This window comes from Lipotes vexillifer, unplaced genomic scaffold, assembly GCF_000442215.2.
Source record: "Lipotes vexillifer unplaced genomic scaffold, Lipotes_vexillifer_v1.1 scaffold1074, whole genome shotgun sequence".
Classification (NCBI taxonomy): domain Eukaryota; kingdom Metazoa; phylum Chordata; class Mammalia; order Artiodactyla; family Lipotidae; genus Lipotes; species Lipotes vexillifer.
In genome coordinates this window covers 477,302-496,365 of record NW_006775781.1, presented here as the reverse complement: position 1 = coordinate 496,365, position 19,064 = coordinate 477,302, and the positions used below count along the sequence as shown (strand labels likewise).

Sequence of the window (19,064 nt, the reverse complement as noted above, 5' to 3'; positions counted from 1 at the left end):
TGCTGAACTGTTCATCTTTGCTGGGGAAATTTTGGTGGTTGAATACTTCATTTTAGGCTTCAGGCTTTCAGGCTTCTGTTGGATTAACATATAACATTAGTTCAATTGTCTCAACTTGAAAACAAACAGAAACAACTGTGGCTAACTCAGTATAAAATTGATAACATAGCCACATAGAGAAAATAATAATTTCAGTAAAATTTGAACATCATATTCTGAATATATATCTATACTAGAAATATAGTGAGAGGACAAAAAGAACTGTAAAGAAATCTTAAACTTTACTTTCTGGGTTTGTTGTTAGTGGAAATATTGGCATTGAAATTCTGAGATTGTTTTTGCTATACTTTGGAATAAAACAAATGTATTGGTGTTACAGGATTTTCACTGCAGGGAAAAGGAGATATAAATACAAAATAAAAGAAGAAGGGAAAATTCCTGTAGTGTTAAATTTGAATTAGCAATATCAGTGTGCCCATATCTTAGTTTCTACATACTTTCTCCACTAAAAGGAGCCAGGATTCTAGATCTGGGCTGGGAAAGTAGAAGTGAACATTGAGTACCTTGTTGTGCCATAAAGCAGTGAGTCATTAAAAAACTAGTGATATTGTGTCAAAAGGACACAGGAGCCTCTTTGAAGGGTCTCCTGCTGGGCAAATTTGGCATAGTTTGTGCATCAAAAAAAGTGATGGTTGCTACCTGGGCTCTTTGGTGGGGCTAATGGCAGACTCTGGGAGGGCTCACGCCAAGGAGTACTTCCCAGAACTTGTGCTGCCAGTGTCCTTGTCCCCATGGTGAGCCACAGCCACCCCCCCCTCAGCAGGAGACCCTCCAACACTAGCAGCCGTGTGGATGACAGGCTCTTGGTGCTCCAGCTGGGTGTCAGGGCTGTGCGCCTGAGGTGGGAGAGCCAAGTTCAGGACCCTGGTCCACAACAGACCTCCCAGCTCCATGTAATATCAAACGGCGAAAATCTCCCAGAGATCTCCATATCTGACCCAGCTCCACTCAATGGCCAGCAAACTACAGTGCTGGACACCCTATGTCAAACAACTAGTAAGACAGGAACACAACCCCATCCATTAGCAGAGAGGTTGCCTAAAATCATAATAAGGCCACAGACACCCCAAAACATACCACCAGACGTGGACCTGCCCACCAGAAAGACAAGATCCGGCCTCATCCACCAGAATATAGGCACTAGTCCCCTCCACCAGGAAGCCTACACAACCCACTGAACCAAACTTAGCCACTGGGGAAAGACAACAAAAACAACGGGAACTACAAATCTGCAGCCTGCGAAAAGGAGACCCCAAACAGTAAGTTAAGCAAAATGAGAAGAGAGAGAAACACACAGCAGATGAAGGAGCAAGGCAAAAACCCACCAGACCAAACAAATGAAGAGGAAATAGGCAGTCTACCTGAAAAACAATTCAGAATAATGATGGTAAAGATGATCCAAAATCTTGGAAATAGAATGGTGAAAATACAAGAAACGTTTAACAAGGACCTAGAAGAACTAGAGCAAACAGTGATGAACAACACAATAAATGAAATTTAAAATTCTCTAGAAGGGATCAATAGCGGAATAACTGAGGCAGAAGAACGGATAAGTGACCTGGAAGATAAAATAGTGGAAATAACTACTGCAGAGCAGAATAAAGAAAAAAGAATGAAAAGAATGAAGGACAGTCTCAGAGACCTCTGGGACAATATTAAACACACCAACATTCGAATTATGGGGGTACCAGAAGAAGAAGAGAAAAAGAAAGGGACTGAGAAAATATTTGAAGAGAATTATAGTTGAAAACTTCCCTAATATGGGAAAGGAAATAGTCAATCAAGTCCAGGAAGCACAGAGAGTCCCATACAAGTTAAATCCAAGGAGAAACATGCCAAGACACATATTAATCAAACTATCAAAAATTAAATACAAAGAAAAAATATTAAAAGTAGCAAGGGAAAAACAACAAATAACACACAAGGTGATCCCCATACTGTTAACAGTTGATCTTTCAGCAGAAACTCTGCAAGCCAGAAGGGAGTGACAGGACATGTTTAAAGTGATGAAGGAGAAAAACCTACAACCAAGATTACTCTGCTCAGCAAGGATCTCAATCACATTTGACTGAGAAATTAAAACCTTTACAAACAAGCAAAAGCTAAGAGAATTCAGCACCACCAAAGCAGCTTTACAACAAATGCTAAAGGAATTGTCTAGGTAGGAAACACAAGAGAATAAAAAGACCTACGATAACAAACCCAAAACAATTAAGAAAATGGTAATTGGAACATAGATATTGATAATTACCTTAAATGTAAATGGATTAAATGCTCCAACCAAAAGACATAGACTGGCTGAATGGATACAAAAACAAGACCCATATATGTGCTGTCTACAAGAGACCCACTTCAGACCTAGGGACACATACAGACTGAAAGTAAGGGGATGGAAAAAGATATTCCATGCAAATGGAAACCAAAAGAAAGCTGGAGTAGCAATTCTCATATCAGACAAAATAGACTTTAAAATAAGGACTATCAGAAGAGACAAAGAAGGACACTACATAATGATCAAGGGATCGATCCAAGAAGAAGATATAACAATTGTAAATATTTATGCACCCAACATAGGAGCACCTCAATACATAAGGCAAAAACTAGCAGCCATAAAAGGGGAAATCGACAGTAACACATTCATAGTAGGGGACTTCAACACCCCACTTTCACCAATGGACAGATCATCCAAAATGAAAATAAATAAGGAAACACAAGCTTTAAATGATACATTAAACAGGATGGACTTAATTGATATTTATAGGACACTCCATCCAAAAACAACAGAATACACATTTTTCTCAAGTGCTCATGGAACATTCTCCAGGATAGATCATATCTTGGGTCACAAATCAAGCCTTGGTAAATTTAAGAAAATTGAAATTATATCAAGTATCTTTTCCGACCACAACGCCATGAGATTAGATATCAATTATAGGAAAAGAGCAGTAAAAAATACAAACACATGGAGGCTAAACAATACACTACTTAATAACGAAGTGATCACTGAAGAAATCAAAGAGGAAATTAAAAAATACCTAGAAACAAATGACAATGGAGATACAACGACCCAAAACCTATGGGATGCAGCAAAAGCAGTTCTAAGAGGGAAGTTTATAGCAATACAAGCCCACCTTAAGAAGCAGGAAACATCTCGAATAAACAACCTAACCTTGCACCTCAAGCAATTAGAGAAAGAAGAACAAAAAAACCCCAGAGTTAGCAGAAGGAAAGAAATCATAAAAATCAGATCAGAAATAAATGAAAAAGAAATGAAGGAAACAATAGCAAAGATCAATAAAACTAAAAGCTGGTTCTTTGAGAAGATAAACAAAATAGATAAACCATTAGCCAGACTCATCAAGAAAAAAAGGGAGAAGACTCAAATCAATAGAATCAGAAATGAAAAAGGAGAAGTAACAACTGACACTGCAGAAATAAAAAAAATCATGAGGGATTACTACAAGCAACTCTATGCCAATAAAATGGACAATCTGGAAGAAATGGACAAATTCTTAGAAATGCACAAACTGCCAAGACTGAATCAGGAAGAAATAGAAAATATGAACAGACCAATCACAAACACTGAAATTGAAACTGTGATTAAAAATCTTCCAACAAACAAAAGCCCAGGACCAGATGGCTTCACAGGCGAATTCTATCAAACATTTAGAGAAGAGCTAACACCTATTCTTCTCAAACTCTTCCAAAATATAGCAGAGGGAGGAACACTCCCCAACTCATTCTACGAGGCCACCATCACCTTGATACCAAAACCAGACAAGGATGTCACAAAGAAAGAAAACTACAGGCCAATATCACTGATGAACATAGATGCAAAATTCCTCAACAAAATACTGCAAACAGAATCCAACAGCACATTAAAAGGATCATACACCATGATCAAGTGGGGTTTATTCCAGGAATGCAAGGAATATTCAATGTATGCAAATCAATCAATATGATGCATCATGTTAACAAACTGAAGGATAAAAACCATATGATAGTGCTTCCCTGGTGGTGCAGTGGTTGAGAGTCTGCCTGCTGATGCAGGGGACATGGGTTTGTGCCCTGGTCCGGGAAGATCCCACATGCCGTGGAGGAGCTAGGCCTGTGAGCAATGGCCGCTGAGCCTGCGCGTCCAGAGCCTGTGCTCCACAAGGGGAGAGGCCACAACAGGGAGAGGCCCACGTACTGCAAAAAAAAAAAAATAGAAAAAAAAAACCATATGATAATCTCAATAGTTGCAGTAAAAAGCTTTTGACGAAATTCAACTCCCATTTATGATTAAAAACTCTCCAGAGTTTTTAATCAAAATAAAAAATAAAAAAGCCAAAAAAGGCATATATGACAGACCCACAGCCAACATCATTCTCAATGGTGAAAAACTGAAACCATTTCCCAAAATCAGGAACAAGACAAGGGTGCCCACTCTCAGAACTATTATTCAACATAGTTTTGGAAGGTTTAGCCACAGCAGTCAGAGAAGAAAAAGAAATAAAAGGAATCCAAATTGGAAAAGAAGAAGTAAACTGTCACTGTATGCAGATAACCTGATGCTATACATAGAAAATCCTAAAGATGCCACCAGGAAACTACTAGAGCTAATCAGTGAATTTGGTAAAGTAGCAGGATACGAAATTAATGCAGAGAAATTTCTTGCATTCCTATACACTAACCATGAAAAATCAAAACAAAAATTAAGGAGACATTCCCATTTACCAGTGCAACAAAAAGAATAAAACATCTAGGAATAAACCTACCTAAGGAGGCAAAATACCTGTATGCAGAAAACTATAAGACACTGGTGAAAGAAATCAAAGATGATACAAACAGATGGAAAGATATACCATGATTTTGGATTGGAAGAATCAACGTTGTGAAAATGACTATACTACCCAAAGCAATCTGCAGATTCAATGCAGTCCTTATCAAATTACCAATGGCATTTCTCACAGAAGTAGAACAAGTTTGTATGTACAGTTTGTATGGAAACACAAAACACTCCAAATAGCCAAAGCAATTTTGAGAAAGAAAAACGGAGCTGGAGAAATCAGGCCCCCTGACTTCAGACTATACTACAAAGCTACAGTAATCAAGATAGTATGGTACTGGCACAAAAACAGAAATTTAGATCAATGGAACAGGATAGAAAGCCCAGAGATAAACCCATGCACATATGGTCACCTTATCTTTGATAAAGGAGGCACGAATATGCAATGGAGAAAGGACAGCCTCTTCAATAAGTGGTGCTGGGAAAACTGGACAGCTACATGTTAAAGAATGAAATTAGAACACTACTTCACACCATACACAAAGATAAGCTCAAAATGGATTAAAGACCTAAATGTAAGTCCAGACATTATAAAATTCTTAGAGGAAAACATAGGCAGAACACTCTATGAAATAAATCACAGCAAGATCCTTTTGGACCTACCTCCTAGAGTAATGGTAATAAAAGCAAAAATAAACAAATGGGACCTAATGAAACTTAAAACCTTTTGCACAGCAAGGGAAACTAAAAAAAAAAAGAAAAAGAAAAAAACCAAGCAACCTAATCAAAAAATGGGCAGAAGACCTAAATAGACATTTCTCCAAAGATATACAGTTTCCCAAGAAACCCATGAAAGGATGCTCAACATCACTAATCATTAGAGAAATGCAAATCAAAACTACAGTGAGATATCACCTCACACCAGTCAGAATGGCCATAATCAAAAATCTGGAAACAATAAATGCTGGAGAGGGTGTGGAGAAAAGGGAACCCTCCTGCACTGTTGGTGGGAATGTAAATTGATGCAGCCACTATGGAGAACAGTATGGAGGTTCCTTAAACAACTAAAAATAGAACTACCATATGACTCAGCAATCCCACTACTGGGCATATACCCTGAGAAAACCATAATTCAAAAAGGTATGTACCACAATATTCATTGCACCACTATTTACAATAACCAGGACATGGAAGCAACCTAAATGTCCAACAACAGATAAATGGATAAAGAAGATGTGGCACATATATACAATGGAATATTACTCAGCCATAAAAAAGAATGAAATTGAGTTATTTGTAACGAGGTGGACGGACCTAGAGTCTGTCATAGAGAGTGAAGTAAGTCAGAAAGAGAAAAATACCATATGCTAATGCACATATATGGAATAAAAATAAATGGTACTGATGAACCTTGTGGCAGGGCAGGAATAAAGATGCAGATGTAGAGAATGGACTTGAGGAAACAGAGGGGGAGGGGAAGCTGAGAAGAAGTGAGAGAGCAGCACTGACATATATACAGTACCAAATGCAAAATGGATGGCTAGTGGGAAGCTGCTGCATAGCACAGGGAAATCAACTCGATGCTTTGTGACAACGTAGAAGGCTGGGATAGGGAGGTGGGAGGGAGGCTCAAGAGGGAGGGAGTTTGGGGATATATGTATACATATAGCTGATTCACTTTGTTGTACTGCAGAAAATAACACAACATTGTAAAGCAATTATACTCCAATAAAGATTAACAAAACAAAACATAAAAACAAAGTACAATGGGAAACCAAAGAAGGGTTTTAAGTAATATGGAATATGACGTAGTTTTTAAAAGAGTGCTCTGGCTGCCATTTTAGGAACAGATTGAGGGCAGTAAGAGGGTAGGAATGAAACCAGTAGGGAGTCTGCATTAGTGCAAACTCTTAATAATGATGGTGGTGGCGATAATCCTAACGGTTATAACAGTTACAGTATCTTGGACATCTTCGGTGGGTCAGATGTTTTACATACATTATTTATAATTGTCACCATGACACTAATATTTGAATATGATTGCCTCCATTTTAGAAGTGAGGAAATAGAGGCTCAGAGAGATTAAGTATCTTGGAAAAGGCCACATAGTTAATAAGTAACAAAGCCAGAATCTGAAATCAAGTCCATCTGGTTCTTTCTCTTGTTCCATGGAAGCCATTGGTAGAATTAAGTAGAATTATATTCCTGGGCCTTTAATTCCATTCACTGTGTCATCAAGATTGCATGTTCTGGTTTGTGCAGAGGATCTCTGAGGATGTGGTGGGATTACACACCCCATTGTTGGCTACCAGAAAATTACTGAAAGAAGTCAGCATCCCCAAACTGGTCCTGTCTGGTAGGAGGAAGAAAAAATGGGGATTATGGCTAAGCTTGGCAACACTATATGACTTAATTCTGAGAGATTTTGCAGGGAAGCAGAAGGGAGAAGGTAAGAGAGGAGTGTGCTCATGCTGACCTTCTACTCCCTTGGTTGTGGTGGCTTCACTTCTTTCTTCTGGGGGAGATCAGAATAAGTGATGTCGAGGAAAGGGAGGTTGAGTTTGGGGAACCATGAGACAGCACTCAAACTGAATCACTTCCTGTCCCCCACTCCCTACTTCTCTGAAAGTTTCTACATGCCTTCTAGGGAGAGGAAACACTCTATTAAGAAGTCTGGCAAATCAGTCTATGACTCAGTCTGAACCTTTTGTTAGAGGAGGGGAAGGATGGTATGAGTTTTTAGGGAAACTTTCTTTTATGTCTTTAAGGTAAATAACACAGTATTTATAAAACACTTCTATGCTTTCTTACGGTTTTCCTGGATGCAGTCTTATCTAATCATTTTTATACACTGGTACGACCTGCCCTTCAAACTTTCTAGCCTCACACAGCCCCTTCCTCTATGCCCTGTGCATTTTAGACCCGCTGGACTATTTACTGTTCCTCAAGCTACCATGCACTTTCACACCTCCATGCCTTGCTCAAGTTGTTCCTCTTGCTAAAGTTGCCTCTTCCCCTTTACCTGGGAAACTTCTATTTAACCCTTAGAGCTCAATTCAAATTCCTTTGTCTCCCAATCAGCAGAATTTATTGCTTCCTCCCTTATTTGCTTATCGTATCCAACTTTATTTGTTTCCCTATCTTCTCCCCTGGACTCCTAGTTCCTTGGGAACCAGCATTATACCTTAGTCATCTTTTGTCTTCCAAGCAGCTACCCATAAGCAGGCACTCAATAAATGTTGTGTAATTTGGATCTGTCCTTGCAAAAACCCTACAAACTAGACAAGGCAGGCATCACCAGCCTCTGTGGATCACAGAGATCCACAGAATGGTGGAACTGGGACTGTGGGTTGAGCAGTGTGAAATGGGCAGTACTGAATTTTGACCTACAAAAATGACAGTTTTATATGGCTCAGCCTAATAGAACCCAGGTCTTCTTGTTCTTGGGTCAATGCTTTTTCTAAAGCACTTAAAGAAGCTGACATTATGTTTGGCCTCTGGCCCTGTGATTTTAGTGTGATCAACATTTTGAATTATTCAGTTCAATGTGTTGTTTTATTCCCCTTGGTTGCCCCTCCCCATGCGTCACATACTTTGGAGACCCAGCTGTGTATTGGACCAAGTCTTTAGTAATTTTTGAAGAAGCAGAGGTAGAATGACCTCCCATTCTCAAGCTTAGACCCAGGATTTGCTCCCTCCCCACAGGGCTTTTCAGCTGTCTAGGTCACAGTCTCCTCATCTCAAAAATGAAGAGGGTTCCTGAAAGCCAGTGTCTTCTTATCCTTTTGACTCTCTTTCCTGTGCTCCTATACAGGTTCCTGGTTCAGCCCCTTCTTTCCCCTCTCCCTGGGCTTGGTTCTATACCAGCAGCCGCACCAGCCCCTTGACCACCCAAAAGATGCCATCCTCAGAGAAATGCACAAGCTCTGCCTCAGCCCTGTGCCCTTCTCCTCTCTTTTCACTAACGTTATAGCAGACAGGATGAGGCGGGCGGACAAGGGAGCATTAAGTAACCTAGATGTCATATCTTGGGTAGAGGTGCATCTGAAATCAAGGTACGTAATGGACTTGGGTATGTTTTGTCTTAGAGCAAACTTAAAGTGCAAAGGGAAGTCTATTGAGTCTGTAGTGTAGATTTGTTTTTGTTTTTATGGATTCAGAGAGCCCTAAGTGCTAGAAGAAAGCAATGTATGGGAATGAAACAACATAGAATAAATAGGTCTTTGGTTTTAGTTTGATTCTGAAGTTTAAAGTTGAGATCACTTTTTTCTTTTACTTTGAAAATTCTTTTTAAGTAAAACTGGACAAGCAATATACAAATTATGAATTTTGTCAAAAGTCAAAGGAGTATGAAAAATTCAATAGGATTTTTGAAGAGTTAAAAGTTCTGTATTTTTAAAAATTAACCTTTATATAGTGTTCACTCTGTGCCAATACTGTACTGTACTAAGTGCTTTATATATATAACTCATTCACTCATCATAGCAGTTTTATCAGGGGGTACTATTATCTTCCCTATTTTACAGGTGAGGAAACTGAAGCACAGAGAGATCAAAGAACATGCGTAAGGTCCCGTAGCCTAAAACCTCAAGCAAACTTTTAGAATTCATGAGGTATTCCAGAAAAGGGGTGGAGAAATTCAAATCTGTTGGCTTTCAGATCTTCTTACCTATTCCTGAGCCCAGAGCAGAAACCTCTTTTCCATACTGGGCTTCTGCTTAAAGTTTTCTAGGTCAAAAAGTTTTCCCTACTAAGAAAACAAAATTAAAAGTTTGAAAATATGACATGCCACCTGGATTATTTGACCTTGTAAGAGAGAGTGAAACTGAGACTCAGTTCATACGCTATCAGTGGTGGTCTAGCTAGCTAATAGATTTAGCAACATCATAAGGAGAAATCATTATAATCGTTACAGTTTGTGGGTGGAAGAGGAAATTTTCAAAACTTTTTAAGAAGTAGAATCCTTTTCTGAAAAAGGAATATTGAATAGAACCCCCAAGAGACAAAAAAGAGAAAATCAGGAATTTGTTAATTTATTAATATAACTATGGTTTATATATTTAAATTTATAATATTTGCTCATTATAAAGTTAATTAATCAGAGACTTCTGTTTCCGACATAACAGTGGATTAGTTACCATGGCCAGCCCACCTGACAAAACAACTATAATGCTGTAAGAAATATTTTTAGAAGTTTTTTCAAGGGCTCCCCTAGTGGTGCACTGGTTGAGAGTCCGCCTGACGATGCAGGGGACACGGGTTCGTGCCCCGGACTGGGAAGACCCCACATCGCGGAGCGGCTGGGCCCGTGAGCCATGGCCGCTGAGCCTGCGCGTCCGGACCCTGTGCTCTGCAACGGGAAAGGCCACAACAGTGAGAGGCCCGCATACCGCAAAAAAAAAAAAAAAAAAAAAAAAAAAAGTTTTTTCAAATTTATCATTGAGCTGGCATGAAAGTAAAGAATGTATAGTAGGCATGCAAGCTTGGCTTTTTCCTAAAGTTGTCTGCTAAATGCTAGAGAGAGTGGACAACTACATGAAGTGCGGGGGGCCAGGAAATAAAGCCCAGGATGTGCCTAAGATGGGGATTCTAATAGGGAATTGCTGCACAAACCTGGATATCCAAAGGGCTACACTCACAGGTTAAGGCTGATTGAGATAAATAAACCCCACTTGCAGAAGGGGATAGCTAGGAAGCTTGTTTGTCCGAGGGAAGGGAAACCATTGCTCTGAGAACTTATCTCCTCCTGAAAAGTCAGCCCCCACAGGGGTTTTCAGCCTGTATTCACACTCACTACCTGTGTGCCTCCAAAAGCCTGAAATAGAGAATTAAACATAAAATGGTTTTAGGTTGGTAGTATCCCAAGGCATATTGGAAAGGAAAACTCAAATCTTATCTTGATGAATTTTACCAGCTGCAACTCAAGCCACAGAATATTCACAGAGAAAAAATTGCAGGATGAATGAGTAATTTGCAGTCAAGATTTATAAAGCAAACAAGAATACTAGGCATCATGGTGAGAGGCCATGGAGGGAACAGACAGCAGAAACCAACCTGCAAAGGCTTCATGTATTAGAACAATCAGAAATGACATATAAAACAACTGGTTTTTTTTTTAAAACAACTGATTGTAATATGTTTAGGTAGAGCTCTAAAAAGATTGAAAACATGAACAAAGTACAAATGGATTTGAAAAAGATCCAAATAGAATATCTAGAAATGAAAAATATATTGTTGTATATTGTAAAGCTCCATGGATTGATTAAACAGATTGACACATATGAAGAGAGTCAGTGAACTAGAAAATATATCTGAAGATATTCCTTGGAATACAATCCAGGAACACTTAAAGATGAAAAATAGGGACTTCCCTGGCGGTCCAGACTTCTTCTTCCAATGCAGGGGTTGAGAGTTAGTTCCCTGTTCAGGGAGCTAAGATCTCACATGCCTTGCGGCCAAAAAACCAAAACATAAAACAGAAGCAATATTGTAACAAATTCAATAAAGACTTTAAAAAAATAATTATTACTTTTTTAAAAAGATGAAAAATATAAAAATGGAGGTAAGAGACTTCAAGGACAGAATGAGACAGTCTAATGTGTATCTATTTGGAATTTTAGAAGGAGATAGAATAGGAAAGGAGCAATATTTGAAGATATAAAGGCTGAGAACTTTCCAGGATTATTGAAAGACCCCAATCCTCAGATCTAAAAATCCCAATGGATCCTAAGTAGGTTTAAAAAAAGAAAAAGAAATCTACATCTTGATATATTAATTATGAAACTGCAGAACATTTTTAAAAAGAGAGAAGATTGTAATGTCAGTCACTGAAGACAATGAAACTATTTGGATGAGGAGAAAGGAAATTTTGATTAGGTTTATGGATCAGTGTTTAGTCTTAGAGTAGCCCCAGAACCTGTGAAATTAGCATCAGATAGATGCTAGAACCACTAAAGCACATTTGCCGTCCACTGAGTACCATTAAAAACTGCAGGGCTGGCCTAAAACTCCTTATTTTACAGATGAGGGAAGTGACACTCAAAGCAGGTCTTACTTAAGGTCACACAGCTAGTGAGTGAGTATATGGTGGAGGACCAGGACCAGAACTTAGGTCCCCAACTCACAGAGCAGTAGCTATGACTGCTCTTTCCTCTATAACCTGCTAATGTTTCATTAAAATTTTAAGCAACAACAGCAAAGAAAAACAAAGTGTGAAGAAAATACAGGGAACTGTTCCATTTTATCAGGGAAATTTTTGATGCTGTCCTTTTGTCTCAAGTATGGAATTTAATAAATGTTTGAATACCTTCTTCCACAGTGCAATGTTCTGTCTTTAGGAACCAATGAAACTGCCCACTTTTTCGGATGGGGATAAGGGCATGCAGCCTTGATTTGTTTCCTTCTAGCTTGTAAGACAATGTGAGGGAAGAGTGAGAAAGGTTTTAGAAGATGTGATTAAAACTGAATCACAGAAAATATTTCTGGTACAGCATTCCATAGAAGGTGGCAGGGGAACAAGGAGTGGGGGCAAAATCTGTCTGGATAACGGCTTTGCTGAAAAATAGACAAGGTAAAAGCAGATGCCAAGCCACAGCATGTGAATATACCTGAGTCACTAGGCCATAAAATCAGCACTCAAAACTGGAGATAAAAATCCAATCTGTTTTTCTTCAGTTCGTTGTTTTAGACCTGCCTTGTTTTGCTTTCTAAAAAGTTCATACCTAGATCCACAAAGGAAAACAACTTGCAACTGTAGGCAATGAAGCTATATCAAACTCTATCATCCCTGTTTATTCATAAAAAAGATAGTAATTGCATATATGTGTATGTATGTTTGGAAGAATTATTTCTGGATCTTGCCTGTTCTCCACAAATACATACCAAGAAGTGTGAGAGCATCTGGAATTGGCAACAATACAACCAAAACAGATTGCTTAACCAAAGATGAGAACTTGCCCATTAATGTCAGCTTTGACTCTGGAAATAGTGCCCAGATTCCAAAGTCTAGAGTGGTTTAATATTTGTACAATTCCAAATCCTAACAAGGATATGGTTATCTGGGCAGCATCTGAAATTCTAGCAGGTGACTTGCTGTTTGTTTTTTAAGAGAAACATCAGATTTTAGACAGGAAAATCTTTAGAGTTTGAAGTGCATCTTCAAAGTAGAATGCAATATATATCTTTAAATTTCTAAAGAAGCAGACTGATTTGGGTATGGTACATTTCTTTACTACATAAAACATTGATAAGAGTTTATTCCAGATACTATATATATATATGTTTAAAGCCAATGAAAGTATACCTAACTTCCATTCCCAGTGCATAGGGATGCCACTAGATATTTCTGCAATTGATCCTGGAGGCTAGTAAGTTTCATTTGAAGGCAGATTTGAAAAACTGAGGAATAACAAGAGGAGCTTCCGAAAGGGTGAGCCAGATGTTTATGGTAATGGGGAAATAAGGACTTTAATGTCTAAAATTTAGGACCAAGAGGAACTTCCCTGGCGGTTCAGTGGTTAAGACTCTGCACTTCCACAGCAGCTGTACAGCCAAACAATAAAAAAATAAAATAAAATAAAATTTAGGACTAAGAGAAGGCAGCCCAAAGCAGCAAAACTTTGCATTGGTAGAAGATAATGTACCAGACCCACTTTAAAAATAAAAACATTTAAGAAAAAAGTTTCCTCTTTAAGAATGGAAGTCAACTACTAGTTAGTGCTTGCTAGTTATATTATGAAGACTAAATATAAGCTCTAAAAATACCCTTTGCTTTGTTTGAACTTAAGGCTTCTGACACCCAACTAAAAGATAAGAATTGTCCTTGTGCTTAAAAATAAACCCAAACCAGTCAGTCAGTCAGCCTTTAGTGCTTTGATGTCACGTGTAGAACCTCTATATTACCTGGTTTATCAAATGCTTGTGATAAATTACATAAAGTAGATACTTTGTTAAATTGTATGTCATTTGGACAGTGTTTTATTTAATAAAACATTAAGGGTGGATTATTATTAGATCATAATGACTCAGTAATAATTTGACTAAATTTCCTTAAAGTATGTTGTATTCAAAGTCTATAAAAACTCCATTTGTGATCATGGGGTTAAGAGAACAATCCTTTTTTTCTACTATAGTGTAACATTTTTAAAAAGTGGTTCCTGACCTTTTTTCTGAAACCCAAATATAATATGATGGTTTGTTTTCTTAATGTTTTCTTCTCTAATTAATGTTGCTTTGCAGTTGGTACACAACAGAGGCATACCTCAACTCCAAAACTACAATCCTAGGGAAGATATCTTTTTCTGAAGTGTGTTTGTCAGCTAACTTAAGTCTAGTTGCCCCAGACTGAAACAACATATTTCTAGGAAAAGTAAAGAAAATGCATGCATTAATGTTGAAGGAGAACCACAATGCTTATGTATCAAAATGGCTAAAATGAGGAAGACAGGAAATACCAAGTATTTGCAAGGATTTGGGACAACTGGAATTCTTATACATGGCTGATGAAAGTGTAAATTGCTACAGCCACTTTGGAAAATAATGTGGTAGTATCCACTAAAGCTGAACATATACATACATTTGGCCCAACAAGTCTACTTGAAGGTATGTATCCAACAGAAAGGCATAAAAATATTTGCCAAAATATATGTAGGGGAATATTCCTAGCAGTCCTAGTCACATAACTCCAAGCAGCAAACAATGCAAATGTCCGACTACATTATAATGGATAAATTGTGGCACATTCATTTAGAGGAATTCTAACCAGTAATGAGAGTAAACAAGCTACTTCGATGTGCAACAACACAGAGGCATCTCACAAACATAATCTTGAATGAATAAGGCTAGACACAAAAAGATATAGAATGTATGAATTTATTTATAAATAGGTCAAAACCCCCAAAGGCATATTGAATATATGATATTAGAAAACCTAATAATGGCTTTTCTTGAGGTAGAGAGAAGTGACAACAAGAGAGCAGGAGGAGGATTCCGGAGTTCTTTACTCTTCTTTTTCTTTTTATGGTTGCATAGGTTTGTTCACATGATTTGTGCAATTTTCTGTGTGTATATGTTAATGAATTTTTTAAGTTAAAGGAAATAGAGACTGTCACTGAATTCTAAAATATATGGATTCTACTTTTTCAAGTGTGGTGATCAAAGAGACTCATTGACAGAATTAAGTAAGCAATATATTTCATGGCTAAAAAAAAAAAAAAATTAAAGGAACATCAGCGTCTGTATTTAAGAATGAATTGAGCTGACTAGAAAATGGTCAAATGGGAAATGGACACATTCCTCTTTTCCCTTAGTATGGAAGAAGTGCTTCTGATATGTCTGATTAAAGACTTAGTTTTCTGTCCTGAAAGAACTGAAAATCAGATTAAAGAAAAAATTTTTTTACATCTTTATTGGAGTATAATTGCTTTACACTGGAGTGTTAGTTTCTGCTTTAAAACAAAGTGAATCAGTTATACATATACATATGTTCCCATATCTCTTCCCTCTTACGTCTCCCTCCCTCCCACCCTCCCTATCCCACCTCTCCAGGTGGTCACAAAGCACCGAGCTGATCTCCCTGTGCTATGCCTTCTCTTTCTGACTTACTTCACTCTGTATGACAGACTCTAGATCTATCCACCTCATTACAAATAGCTCAATTTCGTTTCTTTTTATGGCTGAGTAATATTCCATTGTATATATGTGCCACATCTTCTTTATCCATTCATCCGACGACGGGCACTTAGGTTGTTTCCATCTCCGGGCTATTGTAAATAGAGCTGCAATGAACATTTTGGTACATGACTCTTTCTGAATTCTGGTTTCCTCAGGGTATATACCTAGTAGTGGGATTGCTGGGTCATATGGTAGTTCTATTTGTAGTTTTTTAAGGAACCTCCATACTGTTCTCCATAGTGGCTGAACCAATTCACATTCCCACCAGCAGTGCAAGAGTGTTCCCTTTTCTCCACACCCTCTCCAGCATTTATTGTTTCTAGATTTTTTGATGATGGCCATTCTGACTGGTGTGAGATGATATCTCATTGTAGTTTTGATTTGCATTTCTCTAATGATTAATGATGTTGAGCATTCTTTCATGTGTTTGTTGGCAGTCTGTATATCTTCTTTGGAGAAATGTCTATTTAGGTCTTCTGCCCATTTTTGGATTGGGTTGTTTATTTTTTTGTTATTGAGCTGCATGAGCTGCCTGTAAATTTTGGAGATTAATCCTTTGTCAGTTGATTCATTTGCAAATATTTTCTCCCATTCTGAGGGTTGTCTTTTGGTCTTGTTTATGGTTTCCTTTGCTGTGCAAAAGCTTTGAAGTTTCATTAGGTCCCATTTGTTTATTTTTGTTTTTATCTCCATTACTCTAGGAGATGGGTCAAGAAGGATCTTGCTGTGATTTATGTCATAGAGTGTTCTGCCTATGTTTTCCTCTAAGAGTTTGATAGTTTCTGGCCTTACATTTAGGTCTTTAATCCATTTTGAGCTTATTTTTGTGTATGGTGTTAGGGAGTGATCTAATCTCATACTTTTACATGTACCTGTCCAATTTTCCCAGCACCACTTATTGAAGAGGCTGTCCTTTCTCCACTGTATATTCCTGCCTCCTTTATCAAAGATAAGGTGATCATATGTGCGTGGGTTTATCTCTGGGCTTTCTCTCTTCTTCCATTGATCTATGTTTCTATTTTTGTGCCAGTACCATAGTGTCTTGATTACTGTAGCTTTGTGGTATAGTCTGAAGTCAGGAAGCCTGATTCCTCCAGCTCCGTTTTTTGTTCTCAAGATTGCTTTGGCTATTCAGGGTCTTTTGCGTTTCCGTACAAATTGTGAAATTTTTTGTTCTAGTTCTGTGAAAAATGCCATTGGTAGTTTGATAGGGATTGCATTGAATCTGTAGATTGCTTTGGGTAGTAGAGTCATTTTCACAATGTTGATTCTTCCAATCCAAGAACATGGTATATCTCTCCATCTATTTGTATCATCTTTAATTTCTTTCATCAGTGTCTTATAATTTTCTGCATACAGGTCTTTTGTCTCCTTAGGTATATTTATTCCTAGATATTTTATTCTTTTTGTTGCAGTGGTAAATGGGAGTGTTTTCTTGATTTCACTTTCAGATTTTTCATCCTTAGTGTATAGGAATGCCAGAGATTTCTGTGCATTAATTTTGTATCCTGCTACTTTGCCAAATTCATTGATTAGCTCTAATAGTTTTCTGGTAGCATCTTTAGGATTCTCTATGTATAGTATCATGTCATGTGCAAACAGTGACAGCTTTACTTCTTCTTTTCCGATTTGGATTCCTTTTATTTCCTTTTCTTCTCTGATTACTGTGGCTAAAACTTCCAAAACTATGTTGAATAAGAGCGGTGATAGTGGGCAACCTTGTCTTGTTCCTGATCTTAGTGGAAAAGGTTTCAGGTTTTCACCATTGAGGACGATGTTGGCTGTGGGTTTGTCATATATGACCTTTATTATATTGAGGAAAGTTCCCTCTACACCTACTTTCTGCAGGGTTTTTATCATAAATGGGTGTTGAATTTTGTCAAAAGCTTTCTCTGCATCTATTGAGATGATCATATGGTTTTTCTCCTTCAATTTGTTAATATGGTTAATCACATTGATAGATTTGCGTATATTGAAGAATCCTTGCATTCCTGGAATAAACCCCACTTGATCATGGTGTATGATCCTTTTAATGTGCTGTTGGATTCTGTTTGCTAGTATTTTGTTGAGGATTTTTGCATCTATGTTCATCAGTGATATTGGCCTGTAGTTTTCTTTCTTTGTGACATCCTTGTCTGGTTTTGGTATCAAGGTGATGGTGGCCTCGTAGAATGAGTTTGGGAGTGTTCCTCCCTCTGCTATATTTTGGAAGAGTTTGAGAAGGATAGGTGTTAGCTCTTCTCTAAATGTTTGATAGAATTCGCCTGTGAAGCCATCTGGTCCTGGGCTTTTGTTTGTTGGAAGATTTTTAATCACAGTTTCAATTTCAGTGTTTGTGATTGGTCTGTTCATATTTTCTATTTCTTCCTGATTCAGTCTTGGCAGTTTGTGCATTTCTAAGAATTTGTCCATTTCTTCCAGATTGTCCATTTTATTGGCATAGAGTTGCTTGTAGTAATCCCTCATGATTTTTTTTATTTCTGCAGTGTCAGTTGTTACTTCTCCTTTTTCATTTCTGATTCTATTGATTTGAGTCTTCTCCCTTTTTTTCTTGATGAGTCTGGCTAATGGTTTATCTATTTTGTTTATCTTCTCAAAGAACCAGCTTTTAGTTTTATTGATCTTTGCTATTGTTTCCTTCATTTCTTTTTCATTTATTTCTGATCTGATTTTTATGATTTCTTTCCTTCTGCTAACTCTGGGGTTTTTTTGTTCTTCTTTCTCTAATTGCTTGAGGTGCAAGGTTAGGTTGTTTATTCGAGATGTTTCCTGCTTCTTAAGGTGGGCTTGTATTGCTATAAACTTCCCTCTTAGAACTGCTTTTGCTGCATCCCATAGGTTTTGGGTCGTTGTATCTCCATTGTCATTTGTTTCTAGGTATTTTTTAATTTCCTCTTTGATTTCTTCAGTGATCACTTCGTTATTAAGTAGTGTATTGTTTAGCCTCCATGTGTTTGTATTTTTTACAGCTCTTTTCCTATAATTGATATCTAGTCTCATGGCGTTGTGGTCGGAAAAGATACTTGATACAATTTCAATTTTCTTAAATTTACCAAGGCTTGATTTGTGACCCAAGATATGATCTATCCTGGAGAATGTTCCATGAGCACTTGAGAAAAATGTGTATTCTGTTGTTTTTGGATGGAGTGTCCTATAAATATCAATTAAGTCCATCCTGTTTAATGTATCATTTAAAGCTTGTGTTTCCTTATTTATTTTCATTTTGGATGATCTGTCCATTGGTGAAAGTGGGGTGTTGAAGTCCCCTACTATGAATGTGTTACTGTCGATTTCCCCTTTTATGGCTGCTAGTTTTTGCCTTATGTATTGAGGTGCTCCTATGTTGGGTTAGGTATTTGCCTTATGTATTGAGGTGCTCCTATGTTGGGTTCATAAATATTTACAATTGTTATATTTCTTCTTGGATCAATCCCTTGATCATTATGTAGTGTCCTTGTTTGTCTCTTGTAATATTCTTTATTTTCAAGTCTATTTTGTCTGATATGAGAACTGCTACTCCAGCTTTCTTTTGGTTTCCATTTGCATGAAATACCTTTTTCCA

General features: G+C 37.6%; 1 protein-coding gene across 1 annotated transcript in view; it reads right to left on the bottom strand.

Moving 5' to 3' along the window:
- IL33 (interleukin 33) overlaps positions 1-19,064 on the bottom strand; it is a 99,975-nt gene that overhangs the window by 12,718 nt on the left and 68,193 nt on the right. The window contains 1 exon segment of the mRNA XM_007450219.1: positions 3-75. Within this exon segment, the coding sequence (XP_007450281.1) occupies positions 3-75 (73 nt within the window).